Source organism: Symphodus melops (assembly GCF_947650265.1).
Source record: "Symphodus melops genome assembly, chromosome: 4".
NCBI lineage: Eukaryota > Metazoa > Chordata > Actinopteri > Labriformes > Labridae > Symphodus > Symphodus melops.
The window spans coordinates 21353830-21371625 of record NC_136694.1 but is presented as its reverse complement, the minus strand read 5'-3'; the positions used below and the strand labels follow the sequence as shown (position 1 = coordinate 21371625).

General features: G+C 43.1%; 1 protein-coding gene across 4 annotated transcripts in view; it reads right to left on the bottom strand.

The window, feature by feature from the left end:
- Nucleotides 1–238: 238 nt before the first annotated feature.
- pax7a (paired box 7a) overlaps nt 239–17796 on the bottom strand; it is a 47008-nt gene continuing 29450 nt past the window's right edge. For all 4 annotated transcript variants that reach the window (XM_079342126.1, XM_079342124.1, XM_079342123.1 and 1 more), the window contains 4 exons: nt 17103–17268; nt 16495–16685; nt 4520–4769; nt 239–3011 (listed from right to left, as the gene is read on the bottom strand). In XM_079342126.1, the coding sequence (XP_079198252.1) occupies nt 2896–3011; nt 4520–4769; nt 16495–16685; nt 17103–17268 (723 nt within the window). In that variant the 3' untranslated portion in view covers nt 239–2895. The remainder of the gene's footprint in view (nt 3012–4519; nt 4770–16494; nt 16686–17102; nt 17269–17796) is intronic.

Here is a 17796-nt window from a genome sequence, read left to right as displayed (position 1 = left end):
ATACCACAGAGTAACAAAGCAGTACATCACAAGCTAACACATTCACACCAGCAACATATGTAAGCCAAGTTAAAAGCAACAATGTGGACTTATATTAACTGACAGTTGTTAATTATCTCTTTCCAGATAATTAATTGACATACATATATATGTATACTAAAACTAACTGAAAACAAGAATCACACAGTTTAAGTCAAAACTCAGGTTAAAAAATAAGAGACAGACGGCTGAGTCAGTTTTGGATCTTTAATTGATAACAGTTACGCCAGTGTTACAGTAAACACACCAACAGGCTGAAGGTAGTAAATACCAGTACAAGTTTCCCACTACTCTAATACTTCATACAGCAGAATAAATTATACCATGATAATATACACACATGCGGAACAGAAGAAGGAAGTAAATGCAAAGCACAGATGTAAGAAAGCAACTAAACAGGTTAAGGGTCAAACAGACAGGGGGAAGGCAGGGAATAAAGGAGCTTTAAATATCCAAATCTTTACTGACGCAAGTGTTAGAAATGGGTTCGATACACTAAAGACAATTCTAAAATTTTTCCTTTTTAAAATATACAAGAGTGAGGCGCCTAAGCGAGGGTGCAGCTCGGGCTGCTGCAGTTCAGTGCTGAGTCAGCGTTTCTTTGACTTTGTCTCTCCTGGAGTTGCATTGGTCCAACAAATCAATCGTGACTTGAGTCAGTTTCCCAGAGCGGAGAGGACTTCTTCGCCAGCTTCGTTGTCATCCTCATTGTGCTTGTGAACCGCTGGTGGACTATCACACCAAAGTCTCAGAGCGTCCAGGGTCCAGTCAAGTCTGGTCTGCACTCATGTGTGCAGTCTTTAAGATCTGGTGGCCTGAACCACCCTCAAAACCACCTTTAAATATACATTGGTCCCTGTGTGGTCCATGGAGTTCATTTTGAGCTCAGTCTGATCCTCTTTTGTACAACTGGAACATTTTTTATGGAATTTATATTTTACTAATTTATACAAATTCATTCTTACATGGGCCCCAACAAAAAAACAAAACAACTTTTGGTCAAAACAAGAAAACCAATTAAATACAATAATAATAAAAAAAAAAAACTTAACAGAAAACAAGCCAGAAAAGGAAACTGAAATCAAACATCAACTTCCACAGAGATCCCTCACTTACCTATCACTCATCATAGTTCTGTTTTAGTATAAAACATACTTTTTTTTATATAAACAAACGATACACAATCTGCTCCAGCTACTGTACAGGGTTCAGGTTTTAAAAGCGACTAAGGACCAAATTCTGTCCATATACATCAGCATCATCACATGGATGCTGGTGTAAATAAAAAAAACCCAAACTCATACACATCTCAAGGGAACAGCTGGTCCTGGATCGTGTCAGAAGTCAACTATGAGTGCTACACAAATGTCTCATGCCCACTAGTCTTTAATCTTTTTTTCTCATTTTTGTACATTTCCATGAGGATTAGAAGAGGACTCCGGTCTAAAACCAGAGATGTGGGGTGTGTGTGTGTGGGGGGTGGGGGGTGGGGGGGGGGGGCAATCAATGGTGTTACCTGTGCCCTTTCACTTCTGACTGGATTACGAGATTTTCCACAGTGCATGTGAATGGCACAGCTTGTGTACTTTTTAATCTCATAACAGAGAGCGTTGGAATGCTTTTAGTATATTTGTAGACGGAACGTGAGGAATGTTTAGAGGAATGCTTATTGAGTCCAAGAGAGTGGAAACCAGCTGAATGTGCATATACAAAATGTGCTAATGAGGCTCTAAAAACAGAAATACTAAATAGTAACAGGACAGGTCAATTTGAATTAGCTCTGACATTATTTCTATGTGATTTAATCTGCTTTACAGTCACACAGGGTTTCCTGGCAGATGGGATTTGGGGGGTGGGGGGGGGGATTTGAGTTAGCCCTCCTTGGCAAGGTCCATATTTCTAAACAAAATACATTAATTTTCCCAATCCTGTTTTTGCAAACAATGCCCCCCTCCCCATGGACCGCAGCTAAAGATGGGATGGAGGTTAGAAGGGGAAAGCTTTTGGCGGCCAAAACGTTGCTTTAATTCCCTGCAGAATCCATCCAGCCAGACTTCCCACAGAGTGGCCAAGTTCTTTTGGAATGTCAAGACGAATATGAAAGTGGGAAGGTCAAATCACTCATGAACATTAGAGCTCAGGGAACAGGCAGAGGAGCAGCAGCTTGGAAAACAATCATCCTCTCTTTTGAGACTGTGCGACACACAGAAAAACATGCACACGCAACAGACACACACTCTTAAATCATCTCATCCGTGCTGTGTTTTACAAACCGACATCTAACAGGGAAAAAGTGATACGAGTGGAATCAAAGAACAACATAAATCACATTAACCATAATCATATAACAGCAACAATAAGTTTAACAATATCAAAAAGGAACAAGAAGAAGAGTTGTTCAAATGATATTGGCTTTGTTAACTACTATGAACAGCAAGGTCAAAGTACATGTTGTTGATGGCTCCGAATGTGTGCTGGACTGCAGCCATGATAAAGAGGGAGACAGGCCAATGTGGCCGACAATCCCCAGTTGCTTTGGGGTCCTGTCTGGCCTTCTGAGCTAAACAAAACAAGGTTTTTGGGGCTGGGAAAAGAATATAGGAAGCAGACAGAGATGTCGAAATATGAATAAGAAGGGGTGCAGGGCCGCCTGTTTCTTGCCAATGGCGTGTAAAAGTTAGATTCTCTTCCCAGAAGTGCTTTCTCACACCTGCAAAGCGTCACTGTCTGCCGTGTGTCTGTGCGCTGATGTCATGGCCGGGGCTGCAGAGCGAGCTGGAGTTTGAATCCAGACTTGATGGAGCATGAAGGTGGCAGGAGGTGAAGAAGGTTGGTGCACACAGGTTCCAAAGGGTTTCAGTAGGCTTGTCCTGTCTCAACCTGTAAAAGCCCCAGCACAGCTGAGTGGTCCCCAAGTTTCATCCTCCTCTGGGTGGACAAGCTGACGTTTTTCGCCAGGTAGTCAACAGCAGCTACACACAAACAGACAAAAAAAAAAACAGAAAAAAAAAAAAGTCAGACAGGTGATTGATTCCTGACACATTTGTCCCATTCAGTCTCATTTCACTCCTCTGATTAAGGCTGAAATAAGTTGTGGCAGAAGCGAGTGAGTCAAATAAAAAACAATTCATGCAGAGAGAGTGAAAGATAAAAACCCCTCCCATGTCCTCTTGTCTGAGGTTGGCATGCTGCTGGCACAGAGCATGTGCATCCTGCTAGAAGTCTGTGCGCTGTCACTCACTCGGCTCCCCGTGTGTGTTCTGTGTGCCAGTCTTCATTACACTTGGCATCTCTGATTTCATGCCCTCCACACTCCACATGGCCGATCATTTTCATCGTCAGACAGCAGCTCTCCCCTCTCTCCTCCATTCATTACCCATCTACTGTGCTCAATCACCATCTTAATTAACCTCACATCAGCTCACATCCGCGCTGCCATCAGTTGGTGGCTGCTGACAAAAACACTGCTGCGCGCACATACACGAGACGGATCTGCACATGCATCCATGCACAACACAAAGCCATTATATGAAAGACAAAACGCCACACTAAATACAAACAAATGTTAGCTAGCTAGCTTGTTGAGGAAGTGTGCTTCATTTTACCTCTTATGAATGGCTGTGACAGCATCAGTCAATTATGCTAATCTAATAAAGCAAACTCTTTCCTGCCCCAAAGGCTGTGTGTGTGTGTGTATGTGTGTGTGTGTGTGTGTGTGTGTGTGTGTGTGTGTGTGTGTGTGTGTGTGTGTGTGTGTGTATGATGAAAAACAGAGAAAAGAGGGAAAGAGAGTGAGGTGGGCAAGAGGACACTGTGGCCCCTGAGGGTGTGCCGTTACTTTGAAGTGGCCCTCTCCTCTTTCCCATCCAAGTGGAGTGGGGTGTGACTAAGGCAGCTCTCGAGGAGGATGGTGTTAGTGGTGGTGTTGGGGGGGGCGTACTTTATCAAGAGCACGTGGCTTGCTCCACCAACAAGGGTGCAAAGGTCAGAAGGCTCTCTTGCCTGGGTGTTGGGCATTACTTCACAAGTTTTTTAGCACCGAAACAATTTAAGGGGATGATGTAAAAGGGATAACTGCTTTTGTTTGGAAACAGAAAAAAGAAGAAAAAAAACTCTTTGATATACTTGAGTTGTTAATAATAATGATACTAGTATCAGCATTGACCTGATATGCAGCTTTAAATGTGTTATTGGGTATTTATGTATTCCACTGAATGCACAGATCCAATACCCTAACTAGTAATTAGCCCCCCCAAAGTCAGCAGGCTTCAGTTGAATTGTGGATATGACATACATGCATGTGAACAAAAGTTTTTCCACCAATAACGTGGATATATATTTTTAACAAAACAGGAATCAAAGGGATAGTCAATCAGTATCAGTATCGGTCGTATGGGAAAAAGAACATCTCTAGCATTTGCAACAACTCAATCTAAACACAAGCCTACAGTGTATAGGTGTCAATACAGGCTTTACTTACTCTGCCCATATTGGCTGTACTGGTAGCCTGCAGTGACAGGGTCCACACTGTAGCTGGTGGCGCTGTAGGTGGGGGGGCAGTAGGACTGGGAGGAGGCCAGGCTGTCCACACTCTTGATGGTGTCGGAGCGCTGGCTGCAGCTGGCCGAGATGGGGTTGGAGCTCTCCAGGCTGCTGTGCAGGGGGGAAATGGAGAAGTCATGCTGGGGCTGGGAGGGCACAGCGCTGGGGTTGCTCAGGATGCTCATCACCTGCGGGGGGGAAGGGGGGAACGCAGGATGTTAGAAATTTGGAAAATTGAGGATCAAAGCATTGACAGAGTTGAGGGAAAGTACTTTTTCCTTGCAAATATAGAGCCATCCCAGCCCTTCACGGTGAAGATGCCAATGGAAATATGGCATTTCAACTTTGAAATAGGGAATGGGAAAACTTCCCCCATCTTTTTTTTTTTTTTTTTTTTAAAGAGCAGGGGGAAGGATACAAGGACGGTGATGAGGTTAGAAAAAGGAGAAAGGGAACAAGGGAGACTGTTTCCATTAGCTGGCGCTGCCAGTAAGTGTTCTGCTGTGGGACAGAAGGGTCCCAGGGTGATAATAGACCCACCATCCGTGCCAGACAGCCCCTGTCCCCGAGCCTGAGGCCTGAGCCCCAGCCTACAGCACAACAAGCACCAAGGGAGTCCCTAATCCCTCGCCCCTAGCCTACCCATCTCATGAATAGTAATGGAGTTGGAACTGGTAAATGATCCCCTCAGATCCCCACACATAGTAGGCTCCACAAACCTCACTGAGGGGCCCGCTGATACTGCAGGTTGAGGCTGGCCTGAATATCACAGTGTGTATATTATTCATAGTGCATAAAAGCCTCCAATTCAATATTCTAGATTAATGTAATAGCATGTGACACTCGTCAGAAGAAGGTCTCAAAATATGTTAAAATGGAAGAGATTACCTCCAGTGCTACTTCAGTCTGAGGCGCAGCGGGCCAGAACACTGTGAAAAATTTTGTTTTCTTATGCTGCGAGTTTCTTTAAGTGAAAAAGAAAAGTGGAGTGTGTGTGTGTGTGTGTGTGTGTGTGTGTTGGGGGGGGGGGGGGGGGGGGGGTGATAAAAAAAAGGGAAATTATCCCACACATGCTTCCCTCCTATAGCAGGGCCTGCTTCCCCTCAACATCAGGTTCATGTTGAGTTTTGCTATGCTGCACTGCCCTTTGGCCCCTCGGCTGCTAAACCAATTAGCCCATCATGGAGGTGGTTACACAGGGGTGATATACACGCACACATATGTTTGCATGCATGAACCGACACATGCATGCACATACACATATGCTGCAAACACAGAGGCAGACGAACAGTCCAAAAATTATGCACTTAGCCTGGAATATCTTTGAAAATGAACCATTTTCTGCAAATTAATCAAATCTTTGGTTAAAAAAAAAGGCCTCTTAGGAAATTTACAGCACATCAGAAACATAAAGGCTGTTTAGTAATTTCCACATGTTAATTCTATCAGAATGGAAACCCCCACCCTGCCCAGTCCCCTCCACATCTGCAGACAGAGCATGTGACATGTATCCATAAGAGGGAGATTCATTGCCTTCTGCATGCCGGACACATGTGATGCTCGCTCACATATGGAGCCAAGGAGGACAAGGATGAGGAGAACATGTGTGATGGTGTGTGGTGGCTAAAAGTATAGAGAGGAAGCAGGAAGGGGGGAGGGGCTTGTAAAGTGTCCTGAGAGAGACAGCTTTAGGGCATGAGTCCAATTTAGTCATTGATTAATTGAACCTTGATTACATCGCTTCCTTATGGAGAAGAATAGCTAACAATTTGGACGAACATTATTCATGCTCATAATAATTCTTCAAAAGAAAATGACTTCTTATCATCGACACTGGACCAGCTTTACTATTTTTAAACTTAGGAGGATGTGTCTGTCTTTGTTGTCTGACAAGTACTGTCATCTGCGAGGACATCACTATCCTGAAGGACAGCGTCACGATGATTTGAGTTTCGCTCACGAGAAGAAGGTGAGCTCTTCTCTCTCTCTCTCTCTCTCTATTAACTGTGTATCAGTTCTCGCTATGTAAGTAGAGAAATCAATGCTGCTTCACAGCTGTCTTATCAGTTTGAAGAAGGTACAGATGCAACTGACCTTATAAATCAAGTGCAATGTTTGATTGCACTGAACTCACTATAGCAACTCTGCAAAACTGTCTTCATGCACATTAACAGGATTTTTTTAAACCATGAGTTTTATTGCATAGTTGCTACAAATGAAGGGTTAAATAATACTTTGCCTTGAAAGAACATTTGCAGCTGTATAATTTTGCGAAGTATTACTTTCAATGTCACATTTAAGGGGAATCAAAAATAGTTTTGGAATCTGCTTTAAGATTAAAAAACTTTAAGTTGATGCAATATTTGACTCAATTTTACAAGTAGCAGTCTTGTGCATCAGGACATTCCTCAAGTTAAAATATCATAGAGGTGCATTAAACATGACTTATGGAGTTTAAATTGGTTCAAAACATAAGTGCAAAGGAAAAAAATCCCAACAACCACATTAATATTTCCTTAACATACTCTGTATACTTTAGCAGTAACCCCCCCCCCCCCCCCCCCCCCCCTTTGCACACAGCGTCCTCAGCAGCCCAGAGTTCGTTTGTTGTTCGACGTTGTGCGAGTGCTGGTTTGGGAGATAATGTGAGCTAGGACCTAGTTTAAAGGACAATGCTCCAGGGCGTTCCCTGCCTCCCCCCTCCTCCTCCCTTCACCCTCTCCTTCTCCCTTTTTTCCCACTCCCTCTCTCCACAGATAGATTACTTTATAAATAATAATAAAAAAGTAATTAATTCTCTCAACTTCTGAGCCCTCCAGCCTGTGGCGAAGTAAATGGGGAAGTGCAAATTGATACAATGTGCATCCTTTCAGATAAATAAATAGCGCACTTGAGACACAAAAAGGGGGCCTTTCATAGCTCCCTAATTTCTTCAACAGTCAAATTACATTTTTTTGTCTGCAGGAATGTTTGACGAGATGTTCTTTGTTCAATTTCTTCTCCAGAATAAAACAATGTGACGGAGCTGAGAGAAAGACAGAGTGAAAGAGGAACACATACAAACAAAAACACAAATGCTGAAATAGCTCTTTTTTTCCAGGCACATAGAGTCCATACTGCTATAAATATTGTGTGCGCCAGACGACTCAGTTCTAATAAAAACTTGTGATTTTATTGTGCTAACTGCAGAAAAGAGAGAAAAGGTCCGCTCCGCACACTGTTCATTTTATTTAACCGGGGCATTGTTTCGATTGGCAACATCTTCCTGAGGCAAATGTGGCAGGAGACAAACAGTCTTCTCCAATAGCTAAGACATATCATGTAGTTTAGCATTATACGTCCATCCAGCTATCTGTGGAGAAAAATAATGACTTTGAGGACAGCTAAACTATATAAAAGACGACTGTCTGAACAAAGAAAAATAAATAATTATCAAAACTTATAATTCTGTTGCAATTAGAAAATACATATCTTTCATGATGAAATCTTAGGCATTCAAGTCTTTGTATTGTAAGAGTTATTATTATTTTCACAATTGCAATGGAAACACAAACGCAAAGAGAAGAAATCTAGCAGTGTAAATATGATCGCCTCTACAGTGAGGGCGAGGGGGCAGAGGAGAAAGTGATACACAGTGAGTGAGGGGAAAGTGGAGGCTTTGCGAAGTACAAAGACTCCTGTAGGACTGCGCTGGCCTGAGGGCTAGCCTGCCTGGAGAGCTGATAGGAGCCCCTTCTGTTCCATTCCCGGCGCCAGCGCCAACACACCCCACTCCACAAATACTCTTAATCTGCACAGGACTGGATTAGTTCCTCTGTCACCGATAGCTCCCTGTTCTGCCCGAATCAAAATGCCCCCGAGATGTACCTTTAAGTTAGGCAGAGGTCACCAGGGCAGACGGGGAAAAATGAGCACTCCAAATGTCTGTAAGTTATCTGAGCGCTGCAGAATAGCATCTTGCACCTTAGCAGATGAGCCGGGCTGATACTCGCTGCAGCAGCGAGTGATTAAAGATCCACAGTGATGACACTGAATTTCAGATCAATATTTGAAGGCCAGTCCTGAGGGTGTGATTACAGAAAGAGAATAGTGTTGAAATCTGTATCCTGAAGTCACACAGATCCAATGTCTGGAAAGTGTCTGACATTGAGAAGAGCTGGAATAATATATAAAGATTTAAAAATAATAATAATAATAATTCCAAAGAATGTAGCTATTTTCTATGTTAACTTTGCAAATTCACCGTATTTAGCTCTGCATCATATTTGCATATATATTTTTATAAAATCCTGAATAACTAAAAATTAAACAACCACAAAAGGAGTAAATACTTAATGAAAATATCAGGGTCCCCCCACCACCTAACCCTCAAAGTCAGACGACTCCTGCTACCCCCATGTTCCTCCCTTCCCCCCATCCCTCACATGAGAGGGCCGGCCCAGCGGGCAGTAAGGCCCCTCATCTAAGCAGACAAAATGACTATTTAAAAATAACAGTGATTGCATAAATTGAATTAAAGCGTTTTGGTCACGGGTGGAGGCAGCGCGCGGGGTGGCGTGGGGGCCTCCGCAGAAACAGCAGACGGCTGGGGACAGTGGCAGGCAGCAGATGACGGGCTCTGGTCTGCATGCCACTGCGTTAATTGGCTGCGGCACATTAATAAAAAGTGAAAGTGTCTTCCACAGAGCACCACAGGATGAAGGGACAGAGGCAGAATGAGAGGTATAAGGGGGGAGGGATGTTGGAGAGGGAGAGATGGGCCTTTGAAGAATGTGGTGTATATGGGGGGGGGGGGGGGGGGGATGGGAGGAGTGGGGGTGCTAATTGTGTTCAATTAATGGGCTGATTGGCACTGACAGAATCTGGGCATTGACAAGTCAGGCACAGATGAGGACGATTAGCGAGCAGTGGAACAAGCTGTCACTCCTCACAACATGTTAGCCGTCCTGTGCCTGTGTGTATTATCTCCATGATAAATACTAATGCACAGGAGGAGGAGGTTAAAACAAGCAGAAATTGACAAAAAAATTACATTTAATTTTGGTTTTGACAAAACTTTATCTCTCTCTCTCTCTGTAAATTTTATGAAACCAAATCCTGAAAAGACCGCTGTGACTTATGGCAGCTTTAAGTGTTTAAAAAAGCACAGCTGCTCAAGCTGGGTAAAGCCCCCCTCCCCTACAAAACGTCCCTCAGTAAAAGCTATAAACCCGGGCGCGCACTAACCAGAGGTTAATATGCCGTCTATTGGACTGCAATTGGAGAACGTGTGGGGAGCAATCCTCTATTCTCTGCTAGTGATATGCTTGAGTAACTATGGGATGGATTCAGCCACTGGGAACAAGAGAGGCCCCTTCAAGGCCTGAGCGTGCACACACACACACACACACACACACACACACACACACACACACACACACACACACACACACACACACACACACACACACACACACACACACACACACACACACACACACACACACATATATATTCGCGCACACTCTCACTCTCTCTCTCTCTCACACACACACACACACACACACACACACACACACACACACACGCTCCAGCTCTCTGCACCTTGCACCAACACTTCTAAATTAAACGGCAGATTTTCTGATTCCATGAGAGTGGTTTCAGCAAGACAGGCCGGTGTGTGTTTGTGTGTGTGTGTGTGTGTGTGTGTGTGTGTGTGTGTGTGTGTGTGTGTGTGTCAGTGACTATGAGTGTAAAAGGACGGGCTTCAGGAAGGGAGTATAGCGGGTTGAGGGAGGGGAAGGAGAAAAAAAAAAGGGAAAGAAAAGGAGGCGGAGAAGTGGGGGGTTGGTGTTTGCTGAAAACAGCAGGGGCCGAGTCTAGTGAAAAATGTCAGGTCAAATTGTTCTTGACAGTGTTAATATCAGCACCTCATAGCCATAATTACATGTAAATAAATAGTGAAATAGCTCTCAGCTGGAGACTGAGAGGGAAAGAGCTGCAGCAGGAGACAACCAGCTGAGGACCTGAACACCTCCCAGATTCTCATCTGATTGTAAGGAGGAAGAGAGGAGGAGGAGAGAGAGAGACGTATGCAATGAAGCATGCTGGAAAAAAGACACTATTGATTGTATTTTAAAAAGAGCAAAGAGAACTGTGAGTGTTAGATCAACTTTGCAAAGGGGACGCCATAAGGAGAGAGAAAATGAGGGACAGAGAGTCCAATGGAGGGCATGCAACAATGAGATGAGGAAAAAGAGGGACAGAGAGAGAGAGAGAGAGAGAGAGAGAGAACATGGGTGAGAGAAAGAGTCAAAGAGAATATTAATCACAACGATGCACCTGTCAGAGTGGCATCTGGAACTAAGAGGAACCACATGCAGCTCCACAACTTCCTCAGACCTCCAGCTACTTGGACAGGTTCACAGCACACCAGCACTTCTTCTCTCTCTTCTTCTTGCCTATCCCTCCAGCCGTCCCACAACCCCCTGCACCCTGACCTCTGCCCCCGAAGAGAAGAGGGGTCACCAAGAATCTGCCATACAGACACCTGCACATTAACCTTCTATTACAGGCCGAGTTAAACCGATAATATTATTTCGATACAAGTCATCTTCATATTGAGTGTGTGTATGAGGCCGGAAATGTGCCCAGATGAACATGTGACACACTATGTCTGTGTGTAATAGGTTATTTTAGATAGGATCGATGTCTGCGCCTATACTTTAATAAAGGCGCCACTACTCTCCACCTTATAGGCATTTCAACTGCGTGGGACACAGCATGAGAATCCGTCGCAGTCATTTTCCCTCCTTAAATCCCCATCTTCTAGGATTTACTGAAATTCATATTGGCTGCCTCTGCAAGATAAATGTAAATCACATTCCCTTATATTTACTATTTATCAGGATGCAGCAGCTCACTTTCAGCAGGAAATATCTCTAACCCGCACACAAACACCCTTGCATTTAAATAGCATTTTTATTGTCCGCTGTAGCCTTTCATCTGGGCGTAGGGAAGAAGAGCCTCCTCTCCAGGGGAGAGAGTTGGAGCATGAGAGGAAGGTGGGGAGCGAGAGAAAAAGAGGGAGAGAGAGAGAGCGCAAAGCACGATTGGCAAGGCATCATGGGAATGACAAAAAGCCAAATGGAGGGAAGGAAGGTTGGTAGGTGAAAAATAGATTATGAATGCATAAAGCGCCGACCAAAAATATTTTGGAATGGAAAAGAAAATGGTTTCAGTGGGGGGGCTCAAGAGACATAAAAAAAAAAGATGGAGGGAGCAACAAATGGCTCAGGTATACAGACAGATATAAGCTGCAGCACTGTCTTAGCTGTTAGCAAAGGGGGACCATATTTAAAACTGCAGCTCCGACCTCTACTTGCTCTGTGAGCATTTTTTGTTTGTTTTTTTTGGCAAGAAAAATATGATTCAATATATATCATACTTTACTAAGCCTAAGTGCATGCATGTAAAAACCTCTGCAAGCTGCAGAATAAATCATCGTGCAAAGATTTAAGGCAGCAAACATTCAGTAACACCTCAAACGTTATGTTTCCAGATAGAAATGTTCTATAGTTTCATTTCTTTCTGGATACTGATTCCAGTACTTAGGCTTAAGTACCATGTGATTTAGATTCCTTATTATAACTCTCTGTATTTGTTTGTTTATTGTCAAACTAAATTGTACCTCCAACCATTTAGTTTGTCTAACTAACAGATTTGAGTACCTTTGAGTAACTTGCAGTGACTCACATACTGATCTAACCATTAACACATTTTAGGCAGAATCAGAGGCAGATACTGGTTCTATCTGTACCAGAAGGACTCTTTTTGCAGCTGTACATTTCTGGTGTCACAGCTGCAGAATCTTTCCTCAGAGTTCAAAAGTGTTGCAAAACAACAAGAAACACTAATAATCTGTGCAGAAACAGTATAGCCAGTGGATATGATTTACAGTCCCTGGCTTTTCTTGGCAGCTGTCGACAGCAGGTCTCTTTTTTCTGAAAGCCTCTTACATCTTTTTTTATACTTGCCAAATTGAAACAGTATTTGTTTTAATGGGAGTTCTAATTAACCAGTATGTATTCCCCCTCTTGCTCTGCGAGTGGCGGAGCTGTGAATGCAGGCTATGTGCTCATCCCCTTTGATTTGTTGTCAGTGGAGCCTGCCAGCTGACACAGTGCCCGGTGAGAGGCTTAATGCCCAAGTTTTAATAATGTGGGGGACTACATGAATCTCCCCCTCTCATTGGTATTCAGGTGCAGGATGTCTTGTTAGAAGTCAGGGAGGGAGGCGGAATGAAGCCAGAGCTCCAGATTGTTCCGTACATTTTCCCCTCTTCGGTTTTTTTTTTTTTTTTTTTTGGCAACGGCAGAGCTTGCTTCTTAAAAATAATTCATCCCGTTTTTAAAAGAAGCGTCTGTGCGAGCTAATGGAAGAGCAGCAGCACAGTTTGGAGTCTCCCCTGGCTTATCTCTGTCAGACAGTTGTGGGGAGTCGCTGGTGAGCGTGGTGTCAGCGTGCGTGGTGCGGTGCAGCGCCGCGCGGGCAGGCAGGCCTGGGGACACAGATCAAAGAGAGGCAGGGGTGAGAGCCGCTCTGCCTCTGATCCCGTGTACGTGTGTGTCTGTGTGTGTGTGTGGAGGCCCGGCCCACTCACACAGCCCAAAGGCCCTCCTTGGATACACACATCCTTGTCATTCCAAAACACACAACACTTTTATAAAACTGCAAAACAGAAAAAAAAAGTTCCTCATGAAACTTTGTAGACTTCCATCATCATCAGACTTCTTTCATCAAAATAGCAATAAAATCTCCATCCACCCTATCATACTTCTTTATCACTCTATAAACATCCTCCTACAGAGTATTCCTGACTTTTACCCTGCAAGAGAACTGACTTTCCTCCTTACTAGTCCCTGATGTCATTATTTCTAGTAATTTCTCTGTGGGGTGAAATCCAAGCTCTGCTGCCGAGCTTTTCTTGCATGGCTCATTTTTTCAGGCAGTGCAGTTGTTTTCTTTCCTCTCCCAGCAGGTGTCCCTGTCATGCAATAATGGGGATTTCAGCCCAAACGTCTCCCCACAAATGCAACACCGCGTCAAAGAATCATTTGAAAAGTATGTAAATGTCTCTTTAGAATATCCCTTTTTAGCAATCTGGTTTAGAGACGCAAACATCCAGACATAACTCCACCAAAGTTAATTAAGCTAAATTGTTTTTAATAAGTATATGCATAATTCATATATATATATATATATATATATATATAATATATATATATATATATATATATATATATATATATACATATGCAGGAATAATACTTGAGGCATCATAAAGGCCATTTAAAGGTCCAAAAAGCATTTTTCAAATGGAATTTTAAGACCACAATAAAAAAACAGACCTAAGCTTAAATCTTCAAGTAAAAATCCTGACATTTCTCTCCTCCATACCTCTTGCCTTTCCTTCTTTCCAACACCTGCTGTGCCTCTAAATGAAACAAGACCAACAAAAAAAACACACTTCTGGTTTCATACCTTTTGCCCAGCCATGCACAGCGTCACTCTCACCTCACCTAATACACACCGCCTCCCTCAACCAACCCACCACGCTGAATCTCCCACACTGACAGCCACCGGTTTGAGTGCGGATGGTTTTTCCAGTGGCCTGTAATGGGAAAATGTGCGCTGTCGGGATAGGTTATGGGATTGGGATGGACGCAAGCTCCTGTCGGGGAACGCTGAACGCTGCAGGATTCCATTACAGACTTGGCACCTTGCCACCACAGCCCATTTACTGGGAATCAGAGAATTTTTGTCAATCTTTACAGCAACAGCTAGGCCATCAATGCCACACACTTGGAGGAATTGCTTGCACATACCAATGCACAAACATATCTGCTGCAAACAGATGCTGTCTGTAACTTACAAAATCAAATTCTCATTTCCATCTCGACAGAATGTCTCTTTGTGATGTTTTTTTTCTTTGTTTTTTTTTTGCTGTACTGGGAGGGAAAATCAGGAGCAACATGCATTGTGTTGATAGTTTTCCAAAGATGAAACTTATTTTAGTAGTTCAAATGCAGAAAATGAAGACAATATGACTGGGAAATGGTTAACCTCAGAGAGAGAGAGAGAGAGAGAGAGAGAGAGAGAGAGAGAGAGAGAGAGAGAGATGGAGGTTGCCCTGCTCAGCAGGACACTGCACCAGAGAGTGAACTCTGATTCTGCTGTCAGTGGGAACATTCATCTCCATGCTGAGAGACTGATAGGAATGCCACACAGCATTCTGCCTGCATTCAATACATTTCAATACTGTGTACTGCAAACATGGTGTGACACATCTAAACATCCACACCACATGCATGCCCTTTAAAAAAAGGAAAAACATGAAATACACAATATTAGCTCTGAATAAAAATATGGATTTAAAATAAGAATGCATTTCAGGTTTCTTTAATCAAACCCCCTTGATAGAGTAATTGAATAGTAGAAACCAACGCTGTACAGTTGCCCAAAGGCTGTGTCCTAATCCCCACTTTGACAGGAAATGTTTAATATCCCAACACATTCTTGAACGCCTGTGCAGGATAGAAAGCGACAGAGCACCCCATGCCAGTATTAGAGAGAGCCATTAATGAAAAAAAGAAAAAAAAAAAAAAAACGTCCCCATGTTCCTGGTGTTTTCTGCAGGTTTGCAGCGAGAGCATTAGCACTTAAAGCCCCTGTGCCACGATTAACAATCAAACACGCTGTGAGCCTCCATGTTATCCTCCGTCGCTGCAGCAGGAGAGAAAATCTCTTTTTTGTCACAAAATCCTTAATTCTTTCTTCTCCAAAGAAAGAGGGTAATACCAAGAATGTTTCCAATCTGCTTTGAGAAATATTTGAAGGAGGAGAGAAAAAAAACTCCCAATAAAACACGTGTGAACGACGGGGTAATTGTGGACAAATGCAGCATTGAAATTCATTTTCAACTCTTTACACACCATTTCAATCTTATTTTCTGCCTGTTAACCACATCTTGTTGGTGAGGGTGGGCAAGACTGGCCAGTATTGATGGGTAATTGTGTATAATTCAGTCCGTACACACGATTTGCATCAATACAAATCATTTTTCATTCTGCGCTACTTAAGGCTGAACCCTTAGCATAGAGCTGCATTTAAACGCTCATTAATGGGAGACTCCAAAGAGGTTAACATTCAAAATTCTGCAGTTTCTTTTTAAAAGAGGAAATGAAAACCCCACGCAGACAGTATTAGAGATCAAGAAGGAGAAAAAGTAAAGGAGCTATTTTAGATTTATTCTGAAATTCGAAACCTCAGAAACCTGTGTAATGTCATTATGTATTGGGACAGGAGAGCAGATATAAACTCCACAAGAAAACCTCACATGTAAAGAGCACATCGCCTCTGTGTGAACTGCCTGGAAACCAAGCAGTAAAACGATGAAGAAGAAAATCACACATAGCACAGCAGTCTTACAGCTGCAGACAATTACATGAAGAAGATTATGGGTCTACATTTATAAGCTTTAGCTAATTATTTCATCTGCATGTGTTCTGCAGGATTTAGATGTCCCAGGAAAGTCGAAAAACGGCTGTTTGGAGCAGCTTGAGTACTTGCGGTGCTATCAAGATGAATTTTAATTTGTTGATGTTAATCCAATTGTTTTACAAATGTAGCAATTTAGAGTAGCTAGAATAAATCCAGGGGCTTTGGAAGGCGAGCATAAAAGCCCACACTGCTGGTTAGTTTGCTGAACATGCTGTTTCTGAATTTTAATTTCCAGTCAAATACAATTACATGTTCTGAGCGGTAGAAGGAGGAGGGGGGAGGTGGTAGACTTGATGAATGTGAAAAACCACCTATGAGGAAACATTATTTAGCTCCTTACACATGTACCGAGTTAAAAGCTTCTGCGCTAACCTGTGGGGAGAGGCCGTTGCCGACTGAGTTCATGTGGTTGCTGGAGGCCGACGGGCTCATGAAGGTGTCGGAGTAGCTGGAGAAGCTGTGTCGGTTGGATGAGAGGCCGTAAGCGGAGCTGCTGTCGCTCAGACCTCCCTGGTGCATGGAGGATGGAGGCAGGGGCTGGGGTCTGTGCAATGTGCTGCCCTCTGACACCACCAACAACACAAACAGAACGAATCAAGGAGAAAAAAAACCCAACATGAACAATATTAGCAAGCATCCTTAACAGTGGCCTTCAAACGCATTCCTCTGTAGGCCATAAGTCACACATTAACTGTCCTTCTGGAAATATGTCTCTTTATACATTAAAAGAGCAGTAAAGCACAACACAATGAGTAACATCATGTTTCTATTTCACTGACAAAGATATGATTATAACATAATGCTGTTTGCTTTTTATATGATACACATGCCTCATATATATTTATAATGTTATTAAAAGCTATGTAGAATATGCCCGACATACTGCCAATAAAGAGCACCAATGAAATATTTACCTAAATTAGATTAAACTCACAGTACAAAGATAATTGTACATTTCAGACTGAGTTTTTTTTTTTTACCCTGGGATAGTGTTGTGCTGGGGTAGCCTGAATCTTGTAGCTGGTATGTGGGTAAAGTTGGCATCCCTGTGGGCGGGAATCCTCCAGGAAGCAAGTGGTTGAAGGCTGCAAGCTGATTGGCTCCCGCTTGTTTGCGCCACCGAGCCCGTCTGTTGCTAAACCACACCTGAAAAGAGGAAAGAGTTCAAATAATTGATTACATCTTGGTTTATAACTTCTTCTTTTGAGCCCTTCAACTTTAATTTCTTTGCTCTACTGGCTCCTCCCACCTGTAGTGAATGTGCCAGTTAGCATGAGTGATGTTACTGGTGTATTTGAGGGTCTGAGGTCCCTGAGGGAGCCGCCATAGAGGCTCAGTGGTCCGTCCCTGTTGTTCTTAAGTGTCCGAAGCTGTGATCTGTGTAAACAAGCTGCCCTAAGCCCCCTTCAGAGGGAAAAGTCACTTAAAGGTCAGACCTGAGCCCATAACCTCCACATCATACATCTCAAGTCTTTGTGCTGCTTTTAGAAAGATGCAAAGACACTTTAGCTGCTAAACTAGCACTATACTGTTAGGGTTTGAGTTTTTTTTAAGTCAGCTGAAGGGAAAGAAAGAGTGTTTTGATTTGTCCAAGACTGCAAAATGCTCTCAAAATGAGCAGCACAAGATTCCCTGAATGAAAAGGACAAGGAAAAATAGGACTCTTTTGAAGAG